The sequence below is a fragment of the Lepisma saccharinum genome, chromosome 26 (genome assembly GCF_977018435.1).
Source record: "Lepisma saccharinum chromosome 26, izLepSacc3.1, whole genome shotgun sequence".
Taxonomy (NCBI): domain Eukaryota; kingdom Metazoa; phylum Arthropoda; class Insecta; order Zygentoma; family Lepismatidae; genus Lepisma; species Lepisma saccharinum.
In genome coordinates this window covers 16,416,127-16,443,582 of record NC_139254.1, presented here as the reverse complement: position 1 = coordinate 16,443,582, position 27,456 = coordinate 16,416,127, and the positions used below count along the sequence as shown (strand labels likewise).

General features: G+C 38.6%; 1 protein-coding gene across 1 annotated transcript in view; it reads left to right on the top strand.

Annotated features, from left to right (window-relative positions):
- LOC145979394 (tyrosine-protein kinase receptor torso-like) overlaps positions 1-27,456 on the top strand; it is a 610,025-nt gene that overhangs the window by 524,014 nt on the left and 58,555 nt on the right. The window contains exons 5-8 of the mRNA XM_083112263.1: positions 2,819-3,024; positions 17,708-17,837; positions 19,291-19,395; positions 26,863-26,930. Coding sequence (XP_082968389.1) covers positions 2,819-3,024; positions 17,708-17,837; positions 19,291-19,395; positions 26,863-26,930 — 509 coding nt within the window. The remainder of the gene's footprint in view (positions 1-2,818; positions 3,025-17,707; positions 17,838-19,290; positions 19,396-26,862; positions 26,931-27,456) is intronic.

The window sequence follows — 27,456 nt, the reverse complement described above, 5'->3', positions numbered from 1 at the left end:
CCAGCTGTTTGCATCAGCGTGTACTGCTTCCCTTCCCCACCTACTACCTATCCTTCTGGGCAGCCTTGCTCTAGAGATTCGCGGGATAGAGTATACGTTGACGGCTGCTTTCTCTTTTTGCATATGTTGATAACTACATTGACGATGGCTTTCTCTTGACGATCGCTTTCGCTGTCTGCATTCATTGATTACTTTATCTTTCTGCATACTTTGATATCCACGTTGACGATAACTTTCTACATGAACTGATATCTTTCTTAACGATAAATTGATATCTACGTTGACGATATATTTACCCTTTCCGTATAAATTTATAACTACGTTGACGACAACTTTCTCTTTCTGCATAAAATTTTAACTATGTTGACGATCACTTTCACTTTCTGTATAAATTTATAACTACGTTGACGATAACTTTCTCTTTCTGCATCAGTTGATATGTACGTTGACGATAACTTTCCCTTTCAGCATAAATTTATAACTACGTTGACGATATTTGTATCTTTTTGCATAAGTTGGTAGTATCTACGTTAACGATAACTTTCTCTTTCTGCATAAGTAGATATCTACGTTGACGATAACTTTCTGTTTCTACATAAAATTGATATGTACGTTGACGATAACTTTCTCTTTGTGCATAAAATTTATAACTACGTTGACGGTAACTTTCTCTTTCTGGATAAATTGATATCTACGTTGACGGTAACTTTCTCTTTCTGGATAAATTGATATCTACGTTGACGGTAACTTTCTCTTTCTGCATAAATTTATATCTACGTTGACGAAAAACTTTCTCTTTCTACAAAAAATTGATATGTACGTTGACGATAACTTTCTCTTTCTGCAGAAAATTGATAACTACGTTGACGGTAACTTTCTCTTTCTGCATAAGTTGATATCTACGTTGACAATAAATTTGTCTTTCTGCATAAATTGATATCTACGTTGACGGTAACCTTCTCTTTCTGCATAAGTTGATATCTACGTTGACGATAACTTTCCCTTTCTGCATAAATTTATAACTACGTTGACGATAATTGTCTCTTTTTGCATAAGTTGGTAGTATCTACGTTGACGATAACTTTCTCTTTCTGCATAAGTAGATATCTACGTTGACGATAACTTTCTGTTTCTACATAAAATTGATATGTACGTTGACGATAACTTTCTCTTTGTGCATAAATTTATAACTACGTTGACGATAACTTTCTCTTTCTGCATAAGTTGATATCTACGTTGACGGTAACTTTCTCTTTCTGCATAAATGTATATCTACGTTGACGAAAAACTTTCTCTTTCTACATAAAATTGATAACTACGTTGACGGTAACTTTCTCTTTCTGCATAAGTTGATATCTACGTTGAAAATAAATTTGTCTTTCTGCATAAATTGATATCTACGTTGACGGTAACTTTCTCTTTCTGCATAAGTTGATATCTACGTTGACGATAACTTTCCCTTTCTGCATAAATTTATAACTACGTTGACGATAATTCTCTCTTTTTGCATAAGTTGGTAGTATCTACGTTGACGATAACTTTCTCTTTCTGCATAAGTAGATATCTACGTTGACGATAACTTTCTGTTTCTACATAAAATTGATATGTACGTTGACGATAACTTTCTCTTTGTGCATAAATTTATAACTACGTTGACGATAACTTTCTCTTTCTGCATAAGTTGATATCTACGTTGACGGTAACTTTCTCTTTCTGCATAAATGTATATCTACGTTGACGAAAAACTTTCTCTTTCTACATAAGTTGATAACTACGTTGACGGTAACTTTCTCTTTCTGCATAAGTTGATATCTACGTTGACAATAAATTTGTCTTTCTGCATAAATTGATATCTACGTTGACGGTAACTTTCTCTTTCTGCATAAGTTGATATCTACGTTGACGATAACTTTCCCTTTCTGCATAAATTTATAACTACGTTGACGATAATTGTCTCTTTTTGCATAAGTTGGTAGTATCTACGTTGACGATAACTTTCTCTTTCTGCATAAGTAGATATCTACGTTGACGATAACTTTCTGTTTCTACATAAAATTGATATGTACGTTGACGATAACTTTCTCTTTATGCATAAATTTTATAACTACGTTGACGATAACTTTCTCTTTCTGCATAAGTTGATATCTACGTTGACAATAAATTTGTATTTCTACATAAATTGATATCTACGTTGACGGTAACTTTCTCTTTCTGCATAAGTTGATATCTACGTTGACGATAACTTTCCCTTTCTGCATAAATTTATAACTACGTTGACGATAATTGTCTCTTTTTGCATAAGTTGGTAGTATCTACGTTGACGATAACTTTCTCTTTCTGCATAAGTAGATATCTACGTTGACGATAACTTTCTGTTTCTACATAAAATTGATATGTACGTTGACGATAACTTTCTCTTTCTGCATAAATTTTATAACTACGTTGACGATAACTTTCTCTTTCTGCATAAGTTGATATCTACGTTGACGGTAACTTTCTCTTTCTGCATAAATGTATATCTACGTTGACGAAAAACTTTCTCTTTCTACATAAAATTGATATGTACGTTGACGATAACTTTCTCTTTCTGCATAAAATTGATATCTACGTTGACGATAGCTTTCTCTTTCTGCATAAGTTGATATATACGATGATGATGATAGCTTTCTTTTTCTACATAAAATGATATCTTAATTGGCGATCACTTTCTCTTTCTATATAAGTTGATACGAAGGACTTTATCTTTCTGCTTGTATGTATGTCGATGATTGCTCCATCGTTTAGAAATCATATTGAAGTGATTCCTCTCTGTTTTCAGAAACGGTGCAGAAGAGCAGCCTGCGAGCGGTGAGGCTTACGAAGCCGGAATTTATCTGCAACGACGTAGAGGAAGACGGGAACATCACACTCTACATGCAGTGGAATGTTCTCTTTCCACACCACTTCGACGATCCACCGCCTGTCATATTCGTCCTTCAGTTGCAGAACGAGACGAACCTTCAGCACTGGGTTACGAAGGGAAAGGTGAGCTTTTGCATGCTTTTTGTGTATTTACAAAAAATAGATCAATCAATTCGGTGGCAGATTAACGACTCTTTTTCCTTCTGAGGCTGCTTGTGGCCCTTTTTTTTGCAGCTGTCTCCCATCGAATGTGTTGTGAAATACAGTTATGGGCTGCCAATTGTTTTAAATCTCTCTCTCTCTCTATTTCATTCATTTATTTTCCTCTCCATCAAAAACCACTCTTTCCACCCTCTCTTGATCTCTATCTTCCTTCATATGTCTGTTGTCCTCTCTATATTCCTCCTTTCTCTCTCCCTCCCTCCCTTTTTCATCAATCTATCATAATCTTTCTTCTTCACCCTCATTTTCTCCAGCATCCTCTCCTTTTTTCTATATTCCTCTTTCATCTTCCCCTTATTCTCTCTCTCACTCATCGCCCTGTCACAATATTCCTATCCTTCTGAACTCTCTCTTTTCCTCTATCTTCCTCTATTTGTCTGTTGTTCTCTCTATCTTACTCTTTTCTCTCTATTTATATCTGTTTATTTTATTTTCTCTTCCTCTCTCTCATATCAACGTATTAGAATATTTCATTCCTACTCCACTCTCTCTTTTTATCTATCTTTCTCTGTTTGTCTCTTTTCTCTCTCTATATTTCTCTTTCTCACTGTTTATATCTGTCCTTCCCCTTTCTCTGTCTCTGTTTTTCCACACCCTCTCTCTCTCTTTCTCATCAACCTATCACAATCATTCATTCCTTCTCCACTCTCTCCTTTTGTCTCTCTTCCTCTGTTTCTTGACCTATCTTCCTCTGTCTCTTGTTCCATCTTCCTCCTTTCTCTCTATCTCTGTGTCTTTCCCATTCTCTGTATTTCTCTCTCTCTCTCTCTCTCTCTCTCTCTCTCTGTGTCTTTCCCATTCTCTGTATTTCTCTCTCTCTCTCTCTCTCTCCCTCCAACTACAACTACAACCCTTGCAGAACCTTGATCATCTCTGCAATCATCATCTCGCTCACAATGGACCTGCAATACTCCGTAATTCTCAGTTATCTTTTCCCGTCTCTTATCTTATTCATTTACCTACCTCCTTTGCTGAATCAACGTCAGATCGACTATTGTTCCGTGATCTTTGTCATTTGGGTGTTGTGAGCTGCAAGTCAAACTCCACTCTGGAGGAGGAGGATTATTCCAGCTGGTTTCTAAACATTATAAATATTCTTTACGTCAAACATTTTCGGGAGACAGTGGCATGGATATGCAGAGTTGGTAGGGATAACGTTATTTTCCTCATCTTCAGAACACACACTTCCCAGTAAAGTGTGCATTATGAACGACTCGTACAATCAAGTTCAAACATGCTTGAATGTAAAATTTTCCACTAGTTTTTAATTGATTTTGTCCCTGTTGTGTTAGAGAGAGAGTTCTCTAGTTTGTTGTTGTTGGTTTACTTTCAGTTGTTGAACCTCGTGTATTTCAGTTATTTTACTTCGCAATTTACATATCTAGGGTAATCGTGGCAACGAAAATGAATGTTGAATTCCAAAGAATTGACGAATATGACGAAACTATTGTCCTCGAACTAGGAAGCTCTGTTTTCTTAGCGGCGAAGTCAGGGTAAACAAAATCACGTGACTTGTAAGATGCAGTTCCTTTCTTATGTGTTAGTTCTGTTGTTATTTTCCCCATGAATATACAGAGTGTCCCAAAATAATGTTTACATTCTTTGAACTTCAATAACAGAGAAACTATTAAAGATGACTTGACTGGACTTTTTGCCTTTGAAGCTGCAATATCGATGTTGAGCACGTGTGAGAGCATATAGACCTTCTTTTGTTTTTAGTCTCGTCACAGCCTGCCAAGCGGTAGTCATTAGTGTACACAAAATAGCAGAGGTGAGAAATTTTTCGTTCGAGACACGTAGAAAGAGTCGAATATCCATTCAGATCTCCTGTGGGGAACTGTGATGAATTCTGTGTCCGCCACAAAGCCAGAGACACTGAATGACGTCGGACATGCAATTGAGACAACCTACGCTGCCTTTCGCGCAGAAACCTTATCTGCTGTTTATAGATCTGTTCAGGTTGCAAATAATGTATTACTGCCAATGGTGGTCATTCTGAACATCTATAACTTTAAGGTATGGGATACCAAAAGAAGTTCGTGCTTGCTGTAATTTAGTGTTCCTGTAAAGAGTGTAAACACTATTTTGGGACACTCTGTATTGTTCGTAGCCGTACAGTTCTAATATAAGGTCCCACAATTTAAATATAGCAGCTACGTTGAGTAGTAAGGCATTATCACGTGCACTATATTTCTACGCGGAAGGCCCCTGCACAGCTGCTATTCGAATAAACCAATAGGATTTCCCAGAAGCCACGTGTATTTCTCTGCATTGACTTCCTTCTTACAGCTAACAAGATAAATTTATTTAAAAACTCTACGATGATCATGTTGCAACACTATCTCACATATTTCTGTGAGCATGTTTTCGTGGTTAGGTTCACTTTACGCCCAATAGACTTCAATTTTTAGGCAGCGCTAGGGTATGAAATCTAGGAGTCTATTTTGTGGGGGTGTGATATTTACGTGATAGGACACCACACTTTATTTTTATAACCACTGTGCAAATTAAGCTTTTTGCTTTGGGGGGTGTCCACTCAGTGGCGTATTTGTGATTGCATTTCGGGGGGTAAGTTTTTTGAGTATGCAAATTTGTATGTTATCACTTAGTAAACGAAACTTTTGCCGTTTCTATTTACCTTAGAACATTGGTTGTAAGTCATTTAACATTACATTAACATTTACACGTAATTTAGAAACATTATATCCCCGGCATCCCCCCTGTTAATTTGCATACTGTTTATAACTATATTAAGCAGGAGCTTATATTCTAGGCTGCAAAGCCTGAAGTCTAGAGAATAAAATACAGGAGAAAAATCGATCAGAAATTGTAAATAATATTATTCATATCAGTGAGATGATGGTGATTCTGGAGTTGGCAACCTGATTTCTTGTGAGTTAGTGACCTGATTTAATATGAGTTGGCAACCTGATTTCCTATGAGTTGCAAACCTGATTTCCTACGAGTTGGCAACCTGATTTCCTATGAGTTGGCAACCTGATTTCCTATGAGTTAGCAACCTGAATTCTGTAGTTAATTTTCATAGATACGTATACAATGACAGTTATATTACTCGTAGACTAACCAGGACTAGATTACACTTTGGACATCCATATCGCCACCCAAAATGGAGCATCAGATCACTGTATTGCATATATTTGCCACTTCGTAGGCTATAATATAGTCTACTGTTTTTTTGTTCTTACTATTAAGCACCCCCTTCGCCCCCCTTGGCGATTCCTGTTCCCCCCCTCCATTTTCCCTCTACTCTCCTGCTTGGCTAAATGTTTTAATCCATCTCTAATAGTTTCTTTCCGCCAGATTAGGTTTTGTTTGAAGAAGGGCGTGGGTTTTCTGCTCTTTGTGAGATGGACTAAGAAAATCGACGGAAAAAGCAATGCAAAGAGGAACAAAAGGACGCGGGAAGATTGATGAGGGCTGGATTGACGTCATACTCTGTAAATCCGAGAGGAATCGGGACAATAGACCGACCGTCAAATTACGGTAAAGATTGCCGCGGTAGCTAAGGGCGACGGTACGGAAGTGAAACTCTTGTAGACATGTTTTCTGGTACCGTAGAGAGGCTTTTGTGAATTTCCGGTGCTGTACGTTGGGAGTGAATCGTTGTTATTTCTGTAATGTGTCTGCTCAGGCAGGGGTGGATGGAGGACGTGATAGACCCCGTTTCACCCAGCTATCCTTAGTGTACATAACATCAAGTACATGAAAAAATGATAAAGTTAGACTTTTCACAACAATAATGTTTATATGTTATTTCACTCCATGTCAAAGTGACCATGATTCTAAAATTTCAAATAATGCAACTCTGTAACTTTATTCTGTCTTCTATTAAAGTTGTCCGTGGGGGAAACAAGTCTATCTTAAATCTACTCCGCATTAGGGCTTCATAGACTGCCCCTGATACTTGTTTATCGTGATCGAGAAAGCAAGTGTCTCTCTCTCTCTCTCTCTCTCTCTCTCTCTCTCTCTCTCTCTCTCTCTCTCTCTCACTCACTCACTCTCACTTTCTCTCTCTCTCTGTCACTCACTCACTCACTCACACTCTCTCTCTCACTCACTCACTCTCACTCTCTCTCTCTCTCTCTCTCTCTCTCAAATGTCATCGTGAATGTTACCAATTAGTTTAACGACTCCGAAAACTATGGATTCCACACTAATATAGGTCATTTTTTACATTTTATTTTTCACCCGCCTCTCACCCCCTATGCCGATAGGTGATGAACTTGGAGTTGGACGGCATTCGGAGTGTCACTATTCATCTTAGCGACCCCGAAAACTATGGATTACACACTAATATCGGTCGTTTTCGATTATTTTTACATAACTCCCCCTTCCCCCCCTAGGGGTGCCAGGAGTGTCTTACCCCCACAGTATTTCTTTCCAGATTGCAAGTGATACGTGTACCAAGATTGGTTGAAATTTCTCCAAGCGTTCGAGAGTTATGACGTAACAAACATACATCCATTTTTATATATTAGATATGGTTAGAAGTGACTTTACTTATTGTTTTTAAGTTTTTGATTTACTTTTGTTTTGTAATGTGTCCCACTCGTGACACAAAATTGTTCACTTATAGCAATTAATCTGGGAAAGTATTTTAAGAGTAATTATGTTTACTTCATTGATTTAGTTCAATATGTTATGTTAATCAACATTCTTTAGTTTCATAATTCATTGCACAAAAACTGCAAGACATATGTTGCTTAGAATAGTAGAATGGTCAATTTAATGTCAAAAATATAGTCTGGATGTCCCCACCCGTGACAATGGAGTGTGCGTGTGTGGCGCGCTATGACGCCACGGGTTACGGGTTCGAATCATTGTGAGCATCCCTTTATCTTTCAATACTCATCTTTTCGATTTGCCAAAAGTGGAAGAGAAACAAAGTAAAATAACCAAATCAAATCAAAGATCAGCCTAAGAATGTAACCAATCAATCTACTAGCTTTCCGTACTTAAAAAAAAAAAAGAAGGTAGAATTATTTTGTTGTTGTTATTTTACCTTGCTCTTCTGACACTTTAGACTCATCGAAGCTACGAAGATGAATGATGATAAGATGTAAATGATGAAAAAAATAACAACTTGTATGGGGTTAGATGGCCGAGGGTGCTCCTATGGTGCTCTTCACAACATATCGTTTTTAACCTTTCTCGATTGATTGATTAGCTTTATTTTACTTCGCTTTTTGTGCAACTTTTGCTAATTTGCGAAGATGGGGATGAGTGATCATATGATGGAATTGACACTCACAAATATCCATGTCCAGGCCAGGATTCGAACACGGGACCCCTGGCGTCGTAGCGCGATATGCTAACCACTCCGCCACGGGGGCCGGCTAAACCTTTCTCGAGGGACCCTTAAGGTAAGGATTTTAGGTAAGATGTATACTTTGAAAGGTGCAAAATGGTTACATGTGCTGACGCCAGTGGCGTGCGCAAGGAAGGGGTGGTGGGGCTTTACCGTCCCCCCTTTGGTCCAGTATTTCTAAAAAGAACGTCAAACGAAAGTAAAATGAAGGCGGACTACTCAAAACAGCACACATACCCCCTTTCTAAAATTCTGAGTACGCCACTGGTCGACGTACCCAAAAAGTTTACTTAATTCATTTCACGTCAATTTTGCTTGCGAATTATACGTTTTTCTCTACAAATAGTATACGATTTCCACCCGAAACACAACCCAAATGTCTTCTTGTCCTTATCCATCGGGTCTTCAGGTTGTTGCCGTGGCCGTCGGGGTGGAGGGTCGAAAGGGCCCGTCGAGCGGAATAACCAAAGTTAAAACTGTACTATATCCGAAAATGTAGTGTAAAATACAATACAAAAAACACGCTATATTTTTATAACCTTTTAATGTAACGAATAAATGATTCAATAGTTTTCAAAATTTTCAAAAATATATAATTTTATGTGAGAAGTCATACAAACATTATGAGTGAATTTTCGTCTCAACTTTTAAATTATTTTCTTTAACGAGTGAAACAGAAAGTAAAATTCGTGTGGGTATTAATGTGTCTGACAAATTTACAATTCATGATGGGTTAAAACAAGGAGATGCATTATCTCAATTGCTCTTTAACTTTGCCTTAGAATATGCTGTTAGGAAGGTAAAAGAAACTAACGAAGGACAAAAATTAAATGGTGTGACTCAGTTGTTAGCATATGCAGATGATTTAGACTTGATAGGGGATGATGTGAATACAATTAAGAATAATACTAAAATATTTTTTTCAAAACTGATAAAGAGATAGGTTTGGAAGTTAACAAAGAGAAAACTAAATATATGCTTACAGGCCGAAACCAAGTGTTAGCTAATAATCAAAATCTAATTTGATAACAACTAGTTTGAACCAGTTTCCAAATTCAAATACTTAGGAGTAATACTAACAAATGAAAATTATATTAAAGAGGAAATAAAAAGTAGGCTTAATTCAGGAAATGCATGTTACTTCTCTCTTCATAAACTTTTGTCTTCTCGTTTAATATCTAAGAAACTAAAAGTTAAAATATACAAAACAGTAATTTTGCCTGTAGTATTATATGGATGTGAAACTTGGTCCCTTACATTGAAAGAGGAACATAAATTGAGAGTATTTGAAAATAAAATCCTTAGGAAAATCTTTGGACCTAAAAGGGATGAGGAGACAGGTGAGTGGAGAAGGTTACATAATTTAGAACTACATAATTTGTATTCATGTCCAGATATTATTAGAATGATTAAATGAATAAGACTTAGGTGGGCAGGCCATGTGGCACGAATGGGAGAGGAAAGAAGAGTTTACAGGATTCTTGTTGGGAAACCTGATGGTAAGAGACCAGTAGCAAGGCCAAGACGAAGATGGAGGGATAATGTTGAGATGGACCGAAGGGAAATCTGTAAGGATGGAAAAGATTGGATTGATAAACCTTCGGGTTTAAGAATGCTAGAGAGTTATATTAGTTTATAACAGTTATTATTGTAAAATAACAATTATAACCGTGATAATAATAAATATGATTATTTCTACCCAACAAGTTTTATCAATGGCCTGACCCTCTCCCTAAAATTCTGGCGACCTTCATAGTTGTTACATGCAAACACCATTTCCTACTTCTCACCCACACCCCTTTCCGCTCCTTCTCTCACGTTCTTGAGAGGTCGCGAATGTAGGCGCAGACGGTTTTTAATTTCGCGACGTGTTTACACATCGTTCGAGCATCGGGTAATTGATGCGGAAGTTTCTTCCCCTTGGAAGTCGCATCGAGCTGCCTCTGACGTCACTTGCACGCCTGCCCCTGACAGTTTTGTTTCCCGTCCCACGCGTGTGCGTTCAGGGTTACCTATCGGTCCAGGGGGATAAGCGAGCATCTTCTGCGGTCGACGAAGCGTTAGTTTCTGACAAGTTTGTTAACTATCGCGGTGGTTCTAAAGTGAGCTTACCATGACAAAACGGAAGTAGGTCAGTTATTCTAACGGCCTGTACCGTCGGGAGCAAATGTATTGGAGCGCAAATTGTTAGTTTATTTTGTTGTTGTCGTCGTCGCCTTGTAACTCAGTGGCTATCACAGCGCGCTATCGCAAGGGATACGAATCCAGACATGCATGTCCTTTGCGAGTGTTCCTTCGTCAATTTCATCACTCATCCTCATCGCCGCGATTGATTGATTTTATTGACTTGGTTTATTTTATGTCGCTTTTCTTCCACTTTTAGCTAATCACGAAGATGAGAATGAGTGACAATACAATGAAATTGATGGAGGGGCAGTCACAAACAACCATCCACAGGCCAGGATTCGAACCCGAGACCTCTGGCGTCGTAACGCGCTGTCATTGATATGCTTTATTTTACTTCGCTTTTTGTGCCACTTTTGGCTAATTTGCGAAGATGGGGATGAGAGACGATATGATGAAATTGATGAATGGACACTCACAAACATCCATGCCCAGGCCAGGATTCGAACCCGGGACCCCTGGCGTCGTAGCGTGCTGTGCTAACCATTCTGCGCTCGTCGTGACGATTAGCCAACAGTGGCAATGTCATATTCTTTGTACATGTTGTCATCTTTTATTATTTATATTCGTATGTATCTGTAGTGTGTGTGTGTGTAAATGTGTGAATCTTCCTCCACTTCCTCATCACCTCCAGTCTTTAATAATTTTGCACTCTAGCTACAATTATTATTATTGATGATCTGCGAGTTGTATTGAACTCGTCCACCAAAATAAAACTAACATAATATTTATAGTAAGGTAACAAAAGATTCAACAGTTGGTTCTTAAAGACCATATAATGAGACGTAGGATGCCTCACTGATTGTTACGTTGAACCAATTTTCTTCTTCGAAAACGTGAAATGCGGGAAAAACAGTAAAAATTGCAATGAACTGCTTAAAATGAAAGAACAGGCTTTACTGACAACTAATTTATAAAATATTTCGATAAAACCTCAGCATTTCCTAACGTTTTATTACTTTTTTCTCATCCTCACCCCTTCCCTTTCGTCGTGTCGGTTCTTAAATAGAAAACTTCACTTGTGACGTCAGAGCAGCCGTTTCTCCCCTCTGGTGAGCATTTTTAGAACCTTCTCAAGTGGCTACGGGTGACGTCACACATTTATTTTCGGAATTAGTTTTCCCTTTCAGTGTTTTGTTCTTCAATGTAATTTGCATATTTCTCGGTCTACATCTTTTTGCAGATAGTTTTCTTTTCTCTATTTAAAGGAATAGATTTCCGTCCTTTCAAGGTAGCCGTACATTATCCAGACCACCTAATTCTTTACAAAATTTATTGTTTGCATTTACTTAGTAGCCTATTGTATTGAAATTGCATAATGATTACTAGGGAACGGATTTTAAGGTGCAGCACTTTTCCAAAAATATAGCTGTTTTCACACCGATCGTTTGAGATATGTATTTTAGGACATGAAATCAAGTAAAATGAACACATTTCGTTGTACCTTTTTCTACCTTTTCGTGAGATTAGCACATTTATCCCGTTTTACCCCCTCTTTGATGCTTCAGTACCTTTTTCCTTCGTGTTTTGTTAAAAAATTGGACAGAAAAGTGAATGATTTTCACTCTTCTTGAGCAGCTACATAAAACCTTATAGTCTCATTTTGTAGAGCAGAACGAGGGCTATAAAATGGTATAATATAATCATTGCAGCCCTAATAGTTCCCGAGATATGTAGCAAAACCTGCGAGAGAAAACACAAACTTAACAAAACCTATTCGGCAGAACCACAGCTCTCTCTGCGGTCCGCGCGCATTATATACAGAAGGCACAGGAAAAGAGAGCATTGAATATAAAGGCATTCTATCAGTACCTTTTTTTGCACCTTTTTTGAAAAAAATTTCAGAATCTTTTTTCCGTTTCCCGACTATAGTTTTGAACCTTAAAATCATCTCCCCTAATAATTACTAATTAGTGTATTTCCAAAGTAATCGCGTAGACTATCGTGGTGACATATAAGCGATGGAAAGTTTTTATATTTAAGCGGTAGGCCTCTCCGATGGCGTAGTGGTAACGTCGTCGCCTTGTAATCGAGGGGACCCGGTGGAGTCACATAGTGGTTCCGATCCCACTTTAAACTGTAGTTCCAGTCCCGATTAGCCTTACTGTGCATAAAGTGGACTTGAAACAACAATTCAAACAAACAAATTCAATTGAAACATTTGAGCGGTACGAACTTTACTTTAATTTTAATTTGAGGGGGTACAAAGTTCACTTTAATAAATCTCATAGGGAGAATGAAGAATAAGCACTCGAATAGACCCCAATCTTTCGTTTTTTTGTGTATGAATTTGCGAAATCTGTATGCTTTCACTTCAAAAACACAATGCGTATATGGAAAATGTCTGCTTTTCACCTATTATTGTATAACCTCCAAAAACATCTAAGCACGTTTTCCGTTAATTTGACTTTTCCATTTCTTCAGCTTTCGAGAGTGTTCACACCTTTAGAAAGGTTAATATTTCTCGAAACCTCCTATGCATTAATGGGGGGGGAGAAGAATTTATATATGCCATGATAGATGTTTAGTCTAACATGAGGATGAATTCGATTAAATTTATCGACTTCAAGCTGGGTCGATAATCAGCGAAATGTAAGAATGAGGAGGAACCTGCGCCCTAGCTCCGTCGCGGTTACCCACGTCGGGCTGGCGCTGTGGTATCAGGAGCATCCGGCATTCCGCGTGGCGGAAGGTTCGATGTCGGATTTGAGGGAGGCCCATTTCATCAAAAATGTGGCCGGCCCAGGGACGTCCGTGGACGATTCCCTATCAATCTGCTCCTGGTAGCTCTGTGGTTCACTCACGAACCCGGTACCATGGTTACGACAAATTCCCACCTGGGAAAATTTTTACCATCCAGAATTTTAAATAAGGAATAAGGGAAAGGCATTTAGATTTGAACATTTCTTGCATTGACAGTGATTTTAGAAATATTTTTTTTACATAATCTTGAATACGAAAATTATTACAACGTTGGTTATGAGGAAGCAGTAAGCTACAGTAAATAGTAACATTTTAATTAATTAATAACGTGGATTAAAAGTGGATTTTAAAATTATTTATGAATGAGGAAAATAAATTAGTGCCACCGAGTCAGAGTCAATCGGCACTATGGTGCATTTTAACGAGTCATGGCACAGAGGATGCTTGTTTGAGTCAATATATTGTTATTATTATTATTATTATTAATTGAAATTTTTTAAAAGTTTAATTTAAATTTGGTTTAAAATTGACCGTAACTTGTAAATGATTTAGAATGCTTGAACTATAACTGCTAAGATTATTGCAACGAGGATATTACATTTTTATACATATATAGTTTTGGGAACGAATAAGGCCCCGAGGACCACTCATTTATATTCTTAATGACTGAAGTCTCCTAGCACCTCATGAAGGGAGCTTAGATTAAGGAGATAGTCAAGTATTTGTGAACCGTTGAACCTGTATCATGGCTGGGTGTAGGATAATTACCTGTCTAACTGAAGTCTCTGAGCTGAATGAAAATAGCGAAGTCCTCTGTAAGCTTCTCTCTTATGCTGACCAAAGCGTGCTTCCACTATCGACCTCCTGCCTTGCTGACCACCTCTCTCTACCAACTCAATTCCCAAAGTCCAGTCACTTCCCAGCTTGTCTCACCTCTATATTCCCTGGCCATCGAGCTCTTCCTCGATGCCGAATCGCCGAATCGTGTTTATTATCATAATTGCTACCATGCAAACCGCTGACACCAAACCCAGAAGTGTTACCTGTTTCCTGAATGCTCAGGAGGTTTGCATGGCACAACACAATGCATTGTAAACATGCCTAAGAGGCTTGAGACAGCTGAGAAAAACAAGTGAATGCCCTGGTCAACATGAAGCGTTCAGAGAGACTTTAATCAAAATGAGCATACAATCTTAGGGATTGTTACGAATTCACTATATTGAAAATATGCCACAATTTTTTTTATGTGAATAATATTTCCTAATGGAAATTGCATGCCTTTAGGGATAATGTTGTCCAATACAGTTGGTAACAATTCGCATTTGCAAGACACGTTTTCAGGGATGCAGTATGAATTGAGGGGTACAGTGGGATGCACAAGTATTGCTATTTTCATAGATTTTTATCTTGCATCCAACATGTTTTTAAGGAATACATTTCTACGAATGGTAGGGCAAAGGTTGCCATCTTGTTAGACGTTTTGCCTCAACTCTGATTGCGTAAAACAAAAGTAATAAAGAGGGTGATGGACAATTTGCTCGTAATACTTACACATTCCACTGTCCATTGTACCCCTGTGTAACTCGCCTGGCACCCCCACACTACCTCCGCACTCGAGGTTCTGTGCACTTCGTACTCGGCTCTGATTTGTCTATGGGTATCTTTGTTTGTACGACACTGCACGTGGGTTGCAACAAGTCAACATAATTATATAATTAACTACAAAATAACAAGCGACAACGAATAACCTTTGCGTAACCTTTTTGATGAGGGGGAAAAATTACCTTGTCCAGCAACTATGAAATTAAAAAACTGAAATTTTTGGGTATTTTCTAAAATTTAATTAACGTAAATATAAATACATACAAGTCATATCCGAACATTTGTTTCTCTAATTATCGGGCCAAAACTCTAATTTTGATGTTGGAAATCTCTAATGTTTGTACCTGGATGCTTTATATTTTATGAATTACATTGGGAGTACGTTTGTCACAAGGTAGACTCGCGTGACTCCAAGAAACGTCTTAACAGGCGCGAGGTCGTCCGACGTGTACATTTCTCAACCTCCACGGTGACAAGGCACTAGGCTGCCCGGAGCACCGTAATTACTCGAAATAACATCCAGTACAAACTACCTTTGACCTGTAAATTGAATACCAAGGCACTAGCCTGCCCGGCAATCCAATCTCTTACAGCATCCGTTACGACAGATCTATTCTCCGATCCGAGCTGACCAAAGCAAAAACAGCCTCTCCCTTCCAAGTCTCAGTTCCAACAGCCGACCTCCCCCACTCTCATCTGGGAGTTTATATAGTTTGGTTGGCGTCTGTTGCCAACGGCCCTTCTTTCAAAATTTTTAATCTTTAACAGCTAAACTGCCCGCCTTTCCTTGAACGTTCGAAACACGAAGAAAGAACAGAGAGCTACATGGTATTTATACATGGAATAATACGAACCTAAAAATTGATTTACACTAATCACACATATATATGTTTATACACTTGATTACCCAATTAATTAACATATTAATAAATATTTCAATAAGGGAAAAAACACTGTTGCCCTGACACGGGGGCAGGATAACACCTGTACTCCCTTTTCCTGCTCCAATGCAGTTAAATCATATTTTATGCATTGATCCTCAGGGGTATCTCTTGAACTAACTATTCCATTTTATTCCGATCAACAGTCACATGCCAAGGATCATGAAAAGAAATGAAGTGTGTGTGTACATACTGATGATCTTGAGTAGCTACCACGGTTCACGTTACAATGGGCTAATCCATTTTACTGGTGCGAAATTTGCCTCGTAGACAAATGTCTTTGAGCCTGGCTACTTTTAACGGGGATGTTGGAATTCTAAAGTAATGGCCGACCTTCATGGTAACGGGTTGGAATCCAGGTTGGGCGTTGGTGTTCTTTGTGAGTGTCCCTTGATCAATTTCATGATATCATCACGCATCTTCGCGATTAGCCAAAAGTAGCAGAAATAAAGTAAATCGAATCAATCCAAAGTTTAAGTGAAATGCTCAAGCCTGACGTAGTTCCTAGGAAAAGTCTATGGTGCTGTAAATGGTTTAAGGACATGGAATGGGGAAAGGATTTAGAAATATGGACTGGAGGAGAGACTCAGGATTAATGGAACGGATAAACTGAGAAATGAGAAGGAAACTTAGAAGAATTCTCGAAAATGAAAGAGTTAAATCAAACGGTAGCTCTAGCAGATAGAGACAAATGGATGCTGTCATATAAATTGGTGATGATTTGCTGTGGTATCTGCAGGAAATAAGAAAAGAATATGAAAATGGAGGTGATGAATAACTTGAAAAGTTTGTAGATTTAAAGAAAACTGTTTGCTTGAATGCAGGCGAGAGAGAGAAATGATGTATGCATCATCAAAAGTTTTCCCGCCAATTTCCTTTACTTCGACTTGATTTTTTCCAAGTAGTCTCGATACTAATAACTTCATACTCTCGACCCCCATCCAAAACACAAAGTGGCGTAGGGTTTCAAGGTGTAAAACTATATAACAAGTTGCCATAGTATTTCAAAGATCTAAATCCATTTAAATTTAGAACCACAGTAAAGAGTTTGCTAATGAAACATTTTATCATGCTAGAGAAGGTTATTTAGGTCACATTTTCCATCAATGGACATTAACTTCAAAACTTTTTAGTATTGAATTACATTACTTTGTAACTTTCCCTAAGTATTATTGTTTTTACAGATATAAGTACAGGTTGTTTCCTTGGTATTCAAAATTAGACATAAACGTAATTCACCTATCCCATATCATAGTGCAATACTTGTATGATCAAGTGGATGGAAATAAATCGAACCTTTTTCTTCAAATGGCACCTCTGTGCTTAAGGAAAAGTCGACACACCATCACCGTTACTGCGAAGAGACAGTGTGCTTGTGTTTTAACAGGCACTACAGATCGGCAATTTACGTTCCACGTTTTTTGTGCCAAAAATCTGTTTCAATGACTCCGTGGAAAGCCTTTGCACTAGCAATTAGCAGCAAATTGACCCACCGGGTGGACTGGATACACTGCTGTTGACCTACAGTTGCATTTGTTATGTACCAATTATACAGTTATACACATGTTATGGCCGCGCAGGCAGAGAGAGAGAGAAACGGTGTAGGAAACCGACCAATGACGTTGCGAGAATTCCTATTGGTCCTTTCAGTACAAAGGACGCGTATTGGATGTCGCGGTCACGTGACTCTCCGCTGTGTACTGCGCATGCGAGTTCGTCGACAGTCATATCTGGCGAGCTGTATTGTCATTTCAGCTGTATTGCTTGTAACTTGTTGACCAAATTATAATTTGTAGCGATAATTTATTGTTGTTCTCCTTCACAGACACACCATGCAGTCATTCCATTTTCTCGCCTGATGTTTGGCATCCAGTACCGGATTCGAGTTACTGCTGTGACAGAAGATGGGCTGATTGGAGAGCCAATGATCAGTAAATGGATTAGGACACTATCGGGTAAGCAGCTTGCTCTCTCTCTCTCGCTCTCTCTCTCTCTCTCTCTCTCTCTCTCTCTTTCTTTCTCTCGCTCTCTCTGGATTGCATGTTAAATTAATTGACACTGTTTTGGATGACCTCAACAATGTTCACAAGTGGGATAAAATCAAATTTCAATGCATTGGCATTCCGATAACCCTCCAATGGCTGTTGTGCTTGGTAATTACTCAAGTACGTCAGCAGGGTTGCCAGCTACAGTTCATTTTCCAGATAATTATGCTTCACCATGATCCCATTTTCATACTAACTTAAGAAATATTAATATTTTCGAGATTTTCAATCTTCAAAAATTTGAGTAGAAAAATCGGGTGAAGTGGTAACACTGTTAAGGGCTTCCGGGTTCGGTGGAGGGGCGTTACACAGTGGTTCAGATCTCACTTTGTACTAAAATGTTGCCGTGTTTGTGTTACTTGTCGGTGACCGAGAGCGAGCGATCCAGGGTTCGAGTCTCGCCCTGCACATTGGTGTTATTTGTGAAGATAAGAAATATTTGTGTTACTATTGCCACCCCTTCACACGTACATGCATACATGTATACATACATACATGCACACATACATGCATACATGCAGCCACCACCATGACGGAGTGGTTCGCACAGCGCAATTCGAACCCAGGGGTCCTGGGTTCGAATCCCGGGCTGGGCAATTTCATCATAGCATCAGTCATCCTCATCTTCGCGATTAGCCAAGGTGGCGTATAAAAGCGAAGTAAAAAAATCAATCAGTCAATCTTAGGACGTTTGTTGTATAGTAACACCTTATGGGGCCTCCCGATAACATAGTGGTAGCGTCGTCGCCTTGTGATCAAGGGGTCCCGGGTTTGATACCGGTGGAGGTAGGTGGTTCGAATCCTATTTTAAACTGCAGATGCAGTCCCGATTAACCTTACTGTTCATAAAATGAACTTAAAACACCCAATTTAAACTCAAGTAACACCTTATCTTATCAAAATCACTGAAATATAATATCGTGATGAGATTAAAATTGGCAGTCTCGAAGAAAACTTCTAATTTCATCTCGGTTGCATCCTTAAATTGCAAAAACGAATGGTTTTCCTAGCCTCTAAATGTGTCAGTTCAAATAATATAAACTGGTGCAGATATGTGATTGATTGAGTTGCTTTATTTTACCTTGCTTATGTGCCACTTTTGGCTAATATGCGAAGACGAGGATGAGTGGTGACATGATAAAATTGATGAATGGACATTCAGAAACATCCATGCCGAAGCCGGGATTCAAACCCGGGACCTCTGGCGTCGTAGCGCGATGTGCTAACCACTCCGCCACGGGGGCCGGCTGGTGCAGATTTTGTTTTACGATTTTCTTATAGTTCCCAATAAAGTACCTGTTATATTTGTGTGTGTTTTCTACGTTAACGTGATAGCAATCTTTTAAATGTTTATTTTTTACAGTTAATGGCAGCGAGGCGACGATTAGCAAGTTCGAAAACGTTAAGCAGTTTGCTGATGAGAAGGGTAAAAAGATGGCTGCTTCGTTTACTTTTAACACTCCAAATGGTAAGTTCTTTTTTCCACTCATGATCTCACAATTTTGGGGAGATGGTGGCGATGCATACTGTAAAAGTTGCAATGTGTAGTGTTGAAATATATCGCAATTGTGTTTTGGAAATCTGTAAAATCTGTACGAGACCGAAACTTAGTGTTTGAGATTCTTCGTCTCGTTCGAGATTGTCTATTCGCGAATTCAGCTGATATGGCATCGGGCAAGAGATTCTGTAACTACTCTTTCCGGGGCAAGCTTGCTTCGCCATATGGACCGAAATGGAGATTTCTTGTTTTAAGTCCACTTGATGTGAACCACTGTGCCATGTGCCTCCACCGGGTATCGAAGTCAGAACCCCTTGATTGCTAGGCGACGACGGTACCACTCCGCCATCGGGGAGGACCGGACTGAAATGGAGAAAGCACATGAAAATACAATGATTATCGAGCGAGTACTTTTGTCTAGAGAAGCTTAAAACCAACAACAAACTCCCAAAATCCTCCTCAGTCACATTTTGATATCATTCATAATATTGACTTCACAGAATATTTGAAATAAATTAAAGATAAAAATGCATCACATAAATAACATGCAACGTTACACCTCACAATAAACGTTTCCAGATTTCAATACACAGAGGTGGTTTTGATTGCAATTTTTCAAGTACCGAAACATATATCATCGCTACTTATCGCTACAGAACTTCACAACGTGTACATTTAGCGTCCTCATTCAATTTACAGGAATACAATGTTTCTGTCTTCGTAAGGTTGACATCGAGGAATTGATGTAAACGTAACAGGATATCTTTCAGGATGTTCGCAAGTGAAAATTTCCAGGCCGCTATTATTAAATTACTCGTGGTGTGTCTCTTGGGATAATTGTCATTATACTGCAGGAAGCCTTAGAAAGAGCGTTTCGCGGGCTAACAACAGACTTCGCTCGCACACTGTTGCCGATACTCTCGTGTCGTCTGCTCCTCAGCTGAACAAACAGGCCGAGATAGCAAGAGGCAGAGGTCACTCACCCTTCCAGGAGGATGCAGCGAGCTAGCTGTGGCAACCGGGCTCCCTCATTCGCGGACCTGATTGGTTCTCGCAGACACACCCCCATATTGTCGTCTGCTGCAAGCCCCCGAAGCGATCTTTCTAAGGCCTCGTGGAGTATATACAGTTTCCGGTTGATTGTCGGGAAACCTTACGCAAAATGGCTGTGACATTGGTAATGCTTTTTTGCTGAATGTGTACTGTCTGCATGCACGTGATAGAGCTTGCCCATGAATAGGTACGCGCAAGCGCAGATATTTAGTGAATAGAAACTAGTGCCGCCATTACTTCCCATTGTTTTAGCGCCATTGCAGGCGTCCATGGTAGAATGGTAGCTGTCACTTTTTCCTACTATGACTTAAAATAAGCCGGAATGCACTGAAACTCCGTTCTGGCGAATCAGTTTGGTGCCGGAAATTATTTCCTGCTGCGATATTGGACATGCATTTTATTTATTTAATGAAACGTCAATTCTTTGTTACATCAATTTTTGTAAAAATTGATGAAGAGGAACTAAAGTCTTGTCCTGTCAGTGGGCGGGCAGTATGCTCCAGGGGCAGGCACTTCAGGTGACAGGTTTATTGCATGTTTCATCTTTCGTTTGATAGTCCTCAATGCCCAAAGGGATATGAATGACTCGGAAGAAGGGCAGATCTCACAGAAGCGAGAAGATAAGCTTGTAGGGGGAGAATTCTTTCATATTCTTGGCAGTTTGATATTGTCAGTTGAGTGCTGTGAAGTGTGTGTATACTGTCTCATTCTCTTGTTTCTATTCATGGACTATTCCTATAGTTTACATAGGAATAGTCTATTTAGACAAAAACAAGAAAGCAAAGCTACAGATAGCATGAAAGTTAACTGCAAGTGTTCACTAGATTCGATTTTATCTTGCAAGACTTGCCTGACGCTTCAAGTTGGATGCAAGTTCAATCTAAGTGTGCAAGAAACATGAGTTTGCTGTTTAAGTCCACATAATTTTGTTGTTGAAATCCACATAATTTTGCTGCAAGTGCGCACATGTTAATTTGCTTTTTACTGGCTTGTTATACTTGCTTCAAAGCTGCAGTACAATTCACCATTAGTTCACATATGGACTTCAGATGGCGCATTTTGATTTGGTAATTTTTGCACCATTTTTATTAATAAGCAGTGGCAGCAATTAGAGAGGGCAGTTGTCCCCCAACTTTTTTTTCTTTCAACTTTTTGCCCCATGCTTAATGCCCCTTCCAAGTTTGACACCCTTGTTAATAAGGAATAAGAAAAATAAATAGATAGAACCAGAACTTCGTTCTTGTGTTTACGCCCACTAGGGAGATAGATATACCACAGTAGAAATTTAATTAAATTAATTTGCACATGCTCGACCAGGACTAGAACCTGCTTCTCTGTCATACCATGCCATTAGCCCTGTTCAACGGGCCAGACAACTTCAAGTCGGCTTGAAGATCTTGCACGTTTGGCGTTCGGCGGCCGGAAGTTGACGTCACGTCTTACAGAGTGAAAGCGTCCGGCCATTCAGACGGCTTTCAGCCATTTTGCAGCCGGAGCAAGCCAAGGAAAAGTTGACTCGTTTCGTCTGTACAAGATGTTGCAAGATGGCGGCGTCCGTGGAGATATATTCTGTTTGGGATAATGTTATTGCGAGGATGATTATAGTTATACTTGACGATGTCTGACAACATTATTTGTACTCCAGATAAATAAATGATAATTTGAAAATGTTTAAATATTGGTTTGAAGTGTAAGAAGAGAGAAGTTGATTGTTTTATATGAAGACCACGTTCACTGAATATCTCGTTTGCTTCAGAGAACGAAGAGCGTGACTTCGACGCAAGGTTTGAACAATACAACATACTTTAATTAATGTCAAGTATATATCCATAATGAGACCTAAAGTGGTAACATTTTTTTTCTATTCAGAATAAATATTTTGATTGATCTCGGAATATTATAAAGCTGAATGTAAAAATGAACTCAAAATTGATTTTAATTTTTTAAATTCAATTAGACGTATGACCAAAGAAGATATACCATATTTACCGTAATTACCTCCTTTACAGCTTGTATGCTAGTTGTTGCATTGACTAGTTTCATCTACGACCGTTCGGCGATTCAGCTAAGATGATCTTAAGCCGGAAGTTGGTAGTCACGTGCTTCCTCTCAGATGTATCTTGCAGTTGTCTGGCTCGCCGAATGGGGGCATTATTATACCAAATGAGCTACTGAACGAGCCCCAGCGTACATTTTCTTCTTCAATTTCTACTTGATTTATTGGTCCTATCTTTTGTTTCAATGTGATCAATGTCTCAGTATACAAGAGTTTGGATTTAGATGCTGTTCGAGACTGCATTTATCACTTTTTAGGCCTCATAACATCTATTTCTGGCGCAAGAATCAGTCATCAATTGCGGAGAAAATAAGGCTAATGTTTAAATATACATTTTCTGTAATATTAAATGTGACCATTCCAGAGAATATCCTCGCTCCTCCATGCCGCGTGAGTCTTCCTTTTTATGGTAACCAGAATATACGAGGGCGGATCAATAAGTCTTCGCCCTGAAGCACTTAGAAAGAAGATCCAACCTTGGAAATTTAATATGTTGTGTGATAGTCTTTAGTAAGTTTACATGCATCATTTCAAGTTTCTAAACCACTTGCTTTTCTAATTACATGTGTGCGAAGGAAGCGTTCTGTGACATTGTCTGAAAATGGAGCCTTCCGAGTACCGTGCAGTGATAAAGTATCTTCTGAAAAAACAACTAAACACAAAGCAAATTTATGAAGATTTGGTGAATACGTTAGGTGACTCTTCCCCTTCATATTTAACTGTGAAGAGATGGTGTCGTGAATAAACGTGTTTTGTTGCTATGAACTGAGTTTTATTGCACTTTCTACTGTTCTTTTAGGTTATTTCAGTTAAGCCGGACTTTCTTTAAACTGGTCAACTTATCCCCCCAATTCATGGCCGTATTTACAGGGGGGGTTTCTAGGGTTCAACCCCCCCCCCGAAACTTCTAACATGTTGGATTAATGGAAGTTCAGAAACCAAAATCTGTAACAAATTTTCATTTTTTTTTTCCCCAAGCATCACTGAAACGATCGAGCTAGAATTTTCATACATTTGGAATTCTGAAACTTGAGTGAAACAGGATTTATTCTCAGAATCGTAGCCCACCCGCGACCCCACCATTATCACTTCTGTTGTCATCTTTCCAGTGTCGCTCCTGAGTCACAAGGAATATATACTGAAGATTCCCTTATGATTGTCCCAAAATTCCCTTTCCAGCTTTTAAATTCCCTGTCCGATCAAGTCGAAAATCCCCCTTGATAGGAGTTCAAACCTAGGATCTCCAGTTTTGTAGCGCATTACGTTCGCGATTGAGGTTACAATCCATGCACCAGGCTAAGTTTTTAAAAAGAATTAACTGGTTCCACACTTTTCAAAATTCCAAAAATTTAATTTTAAAGTCAAACAACAAAAGCTTTATGACTAAAATTTCCATCTAACTTTTAAAGCTTTTCTCTTGAAGGTATCTAAAGTTTAATGACGAAGTATAATAATTGTGCATTTCAGTACACACTGTATGAAACGTAAAAAAAAAAAAAAAAAAAGAAACTTGTGCTGGATATTCACTCATCTGCTGGATTGAGTAAGCCCCCTCAAGGATATAACAATAATATAATAATTATTATTATTAGTATTATTATTATGGAATAAAATTGTTTTATTATTATAAAATTTTAATTATTATTTCTATTATTCAAATTTCTGGCGACGCCCATGGGAACAATTATGGATGAACCCCCCCCGAAATTTTTTCCTCCCTACGGCCATGCCCCAATTAGTCCAGATTTTACTATATTTGGAAATATTGGTTTAAAATGTGAAATGCCAGAGATGGAAGGGTCTGTGTATCTGTGTGTTGGTGAGTGGTATTTGGATTTCCACCTCATACCCTACTGCAGGCATTGGGACCAAATTAGGTGAAGGGCTAGTAGGAAAAATGGTGTAGTAGAGAAAAGGAAATCAATAGTTACACACATTCATTAGAAATCCAATTTTCTAATAAGTATGTGTAACTATTGGTTTAATTTTCTCTAATACATCATTTTTTCCTTCTAATTCTTTACCTTATTCGGGCCCACCAGCTGCTGCTGCCAAGCAAGGTTGTGGTCAATTTGCTGCAAGTTTCAATCTTAACTTGCAGCAAACCTTGGGACTTGTCATGTAAGTTAGCTGCAGGTTACAGTTAGAACTTGCTGCAATTCCAAATGTTGGTAATTAGTACCTTTGCTGCAAATTTGCAGACTTGCTCTGAAAATTTCCTGCAAGTTCATGTGACTTGCATTGCAAAATTAATGTGAATTTGAGGTAAGTCTGCCTTGCTATTACACAGTGACGTGCACTGAGGAGTAGCTAGTCTAGCAGAGATAGATCAATCAATCTCACGTCTCTAATTATTTTCAAATGACAATATTTATTATCTTGAAGCCTCAGTTCATATGCAACATTTCTTTCCACGTGCTTCTCGTCCCTCGATGAGATCAGCTGGCAAGGCTGAATACCCTAGCTGGCTCTTCTTCCGTCTTACCAGATCCAGGTATAGACAACCCCCCCGAAGGGAAAGGGAAGATTTCTGCCTGTACCTCCCTTGTCCCCTCGCCCCCGCTCCCATGGTTGAAAGCCCATGGTTTTAGGTCCTCCAGTCTATCTCCTATAGGACAGATAGGGGATTGGTTTCCCTTAGATTTCTTTGTAAATCCTCTAAAGAACTCAGGGGAAAATTTTCTGCAGTAATATGTTCTCTGTATTTGCACAACCTTTTAAACTTTTTACAATATGTATGTATAATATGAGATGTAGTTTTATTTGTATATGAATGGGAACGTACTTGTATTATGTGCAGACAAAAATGTTATGGTTTCTTTTCTTTTTTCAAATATGGAATATATAATGATTAAATAACAAATATTTGCTGCTCTATTTCTCGCTCTCGTTTTAGTGGTGTTTTATTTAAATATACTAATAATTTGGCCTCCAATAAAAACAAATGGGTAAGCTAAACAGTTATAAATACGGATGTATTAATTTGGGCAAGAAAACAGGCGTTCTAATTGTTGTTGTTGGTTTGGTTTATTTTACTTCATATTTCTGCCACATTTGGTTATCGCGAAAATGAGGATGAGTGATGATATAATGAAATTGATGAAGGGACCTCACAAAGAACAATTTAGGCCGGGATTCGAAACCGTGACAAGCGCATTCTTGTTCCTATGTGTTGTACTCTGCAGTGAATAATGAAATAATTTGGAATGTAAAATGTATCCCAGAACTAAAAAAGCCAATGAATATTGTTGAAGAAACTACAAAAAAGTGTGTTTTGTTACCTATTCATCCCCTCTAATATATTTAATTTTTGCCAACTTCCATCACTCTTTCTAGCTGTATAGATTTAATCGCGATAAGTAGCTAATGAACTTATGGAAGTCACGAGGGACAATCAGGAGGGTACCAGGTGGACGCACATAGTGGTTTGGATCCAACTTTAAACTGTGGGTCCAGTCCCTATTAGCTTTTATGTACATAAAGTGGACTTAAACACCAAATCAACCAACCACGGGGTAGTCGTTATCACTGCATGCTATGACACCAGGAGTTCCAGGTTCGAACCCCGACCTCTGCATTGGTGTTTTTTGTGTTTGTCTCTTCATTAATTGTATTGTACCATCTTCGCGATTAACCAAATATGACAGCGACGCTAAGTAGCATAAATCAAATCATTGATTGATTGTTTCATTTGGTTTGTTTTACTTCGCTTTTCCTACATTTTTGGCTAATCGTCAAGATGGTACGATAAAATTGATGAAGGGACAAACACAAGTAACACCCATGCCCAGGTCGGGGTTCGAACCCGGGATGTATGGCTTAATAGTCAAATCAACATGTTTTGGATTTTCGAAAGAGGGTGGGATTAACACGTGCTTCTTTTCAGTGGTCCTTCCTCATTTTGCAATCCTTTCCTTTCTTTGACGTTCTATCTTTAGGAATACTGGGCCCTAAAAGGAGGGGGGGGATTATAACCCACACCAACCACCGTTGGACACACTACTGATTGCTACCCCAAGTGTCGACATCACCGCACGTCACTGCTATTACAAGTAATCTGTGCATAGATTACACGTACACAATTCATTTAATGTATAGAGTTTACATCACAGCACTGGCAGATGCATAACAAGGAGTTAAAGAACAGATTGTAGCCAAACATTCCAATGTTTTACATCTATTTTCTACTTTAGAACATGGCAAATATTTCTTTATTCGGGATATACTAGATAATGGATCATGTCCCATTAAAATCAAATGCTAATAACAATTGTTTTGTTACTAACCTCAGATAAATAATACATATATTACCTTGATATTTTTTTCAGGAAAGACATGCTCATATATAATTCATTGGTACTACCAGGATAAAGGCGATAGTGAGAAAATAGATATAGTGAGTATCTCATGTTTCTTTTTGTTGTTTTTGTTGCTGCTACTGCAAGATGAACTATTTGAAAAATAGTTCATCTTACAAGCTAGATTAGTATCATTGATCTGAGTTTAATGCTCTTCTCTGTACTTCCAATAAAATCACGAATAAATGTACAGGATGCCCATAAGTCCCATCCGTTATTTTTTTCCTTTCTGCAAAGTGTAACATACCACCAAAGGAAAAATCCAAAGGGGTGATATCAGTTATTGCGGGGGGGGGGGGGCAGGCGATTTGTCCGTCACGGCCTATCTATCTCACAAGGAAATGTCTATTCACAATATCCTGAACATCATGAGACTAATATGGGGTGCTTCGTCTTGGAAAATAATGGATGGCTGCAACTCCTCCACCTGCTGGGGGAGTAGACTATTCAAGCATGTCACAGTAAATTTTCCCAGTGCTCTATTAAGAACAATGGGCCTAGAACACAAATGACAACTATAAAAACATTTTGAGCTGTACAACACTTTGCAAAAAACCAACCTGC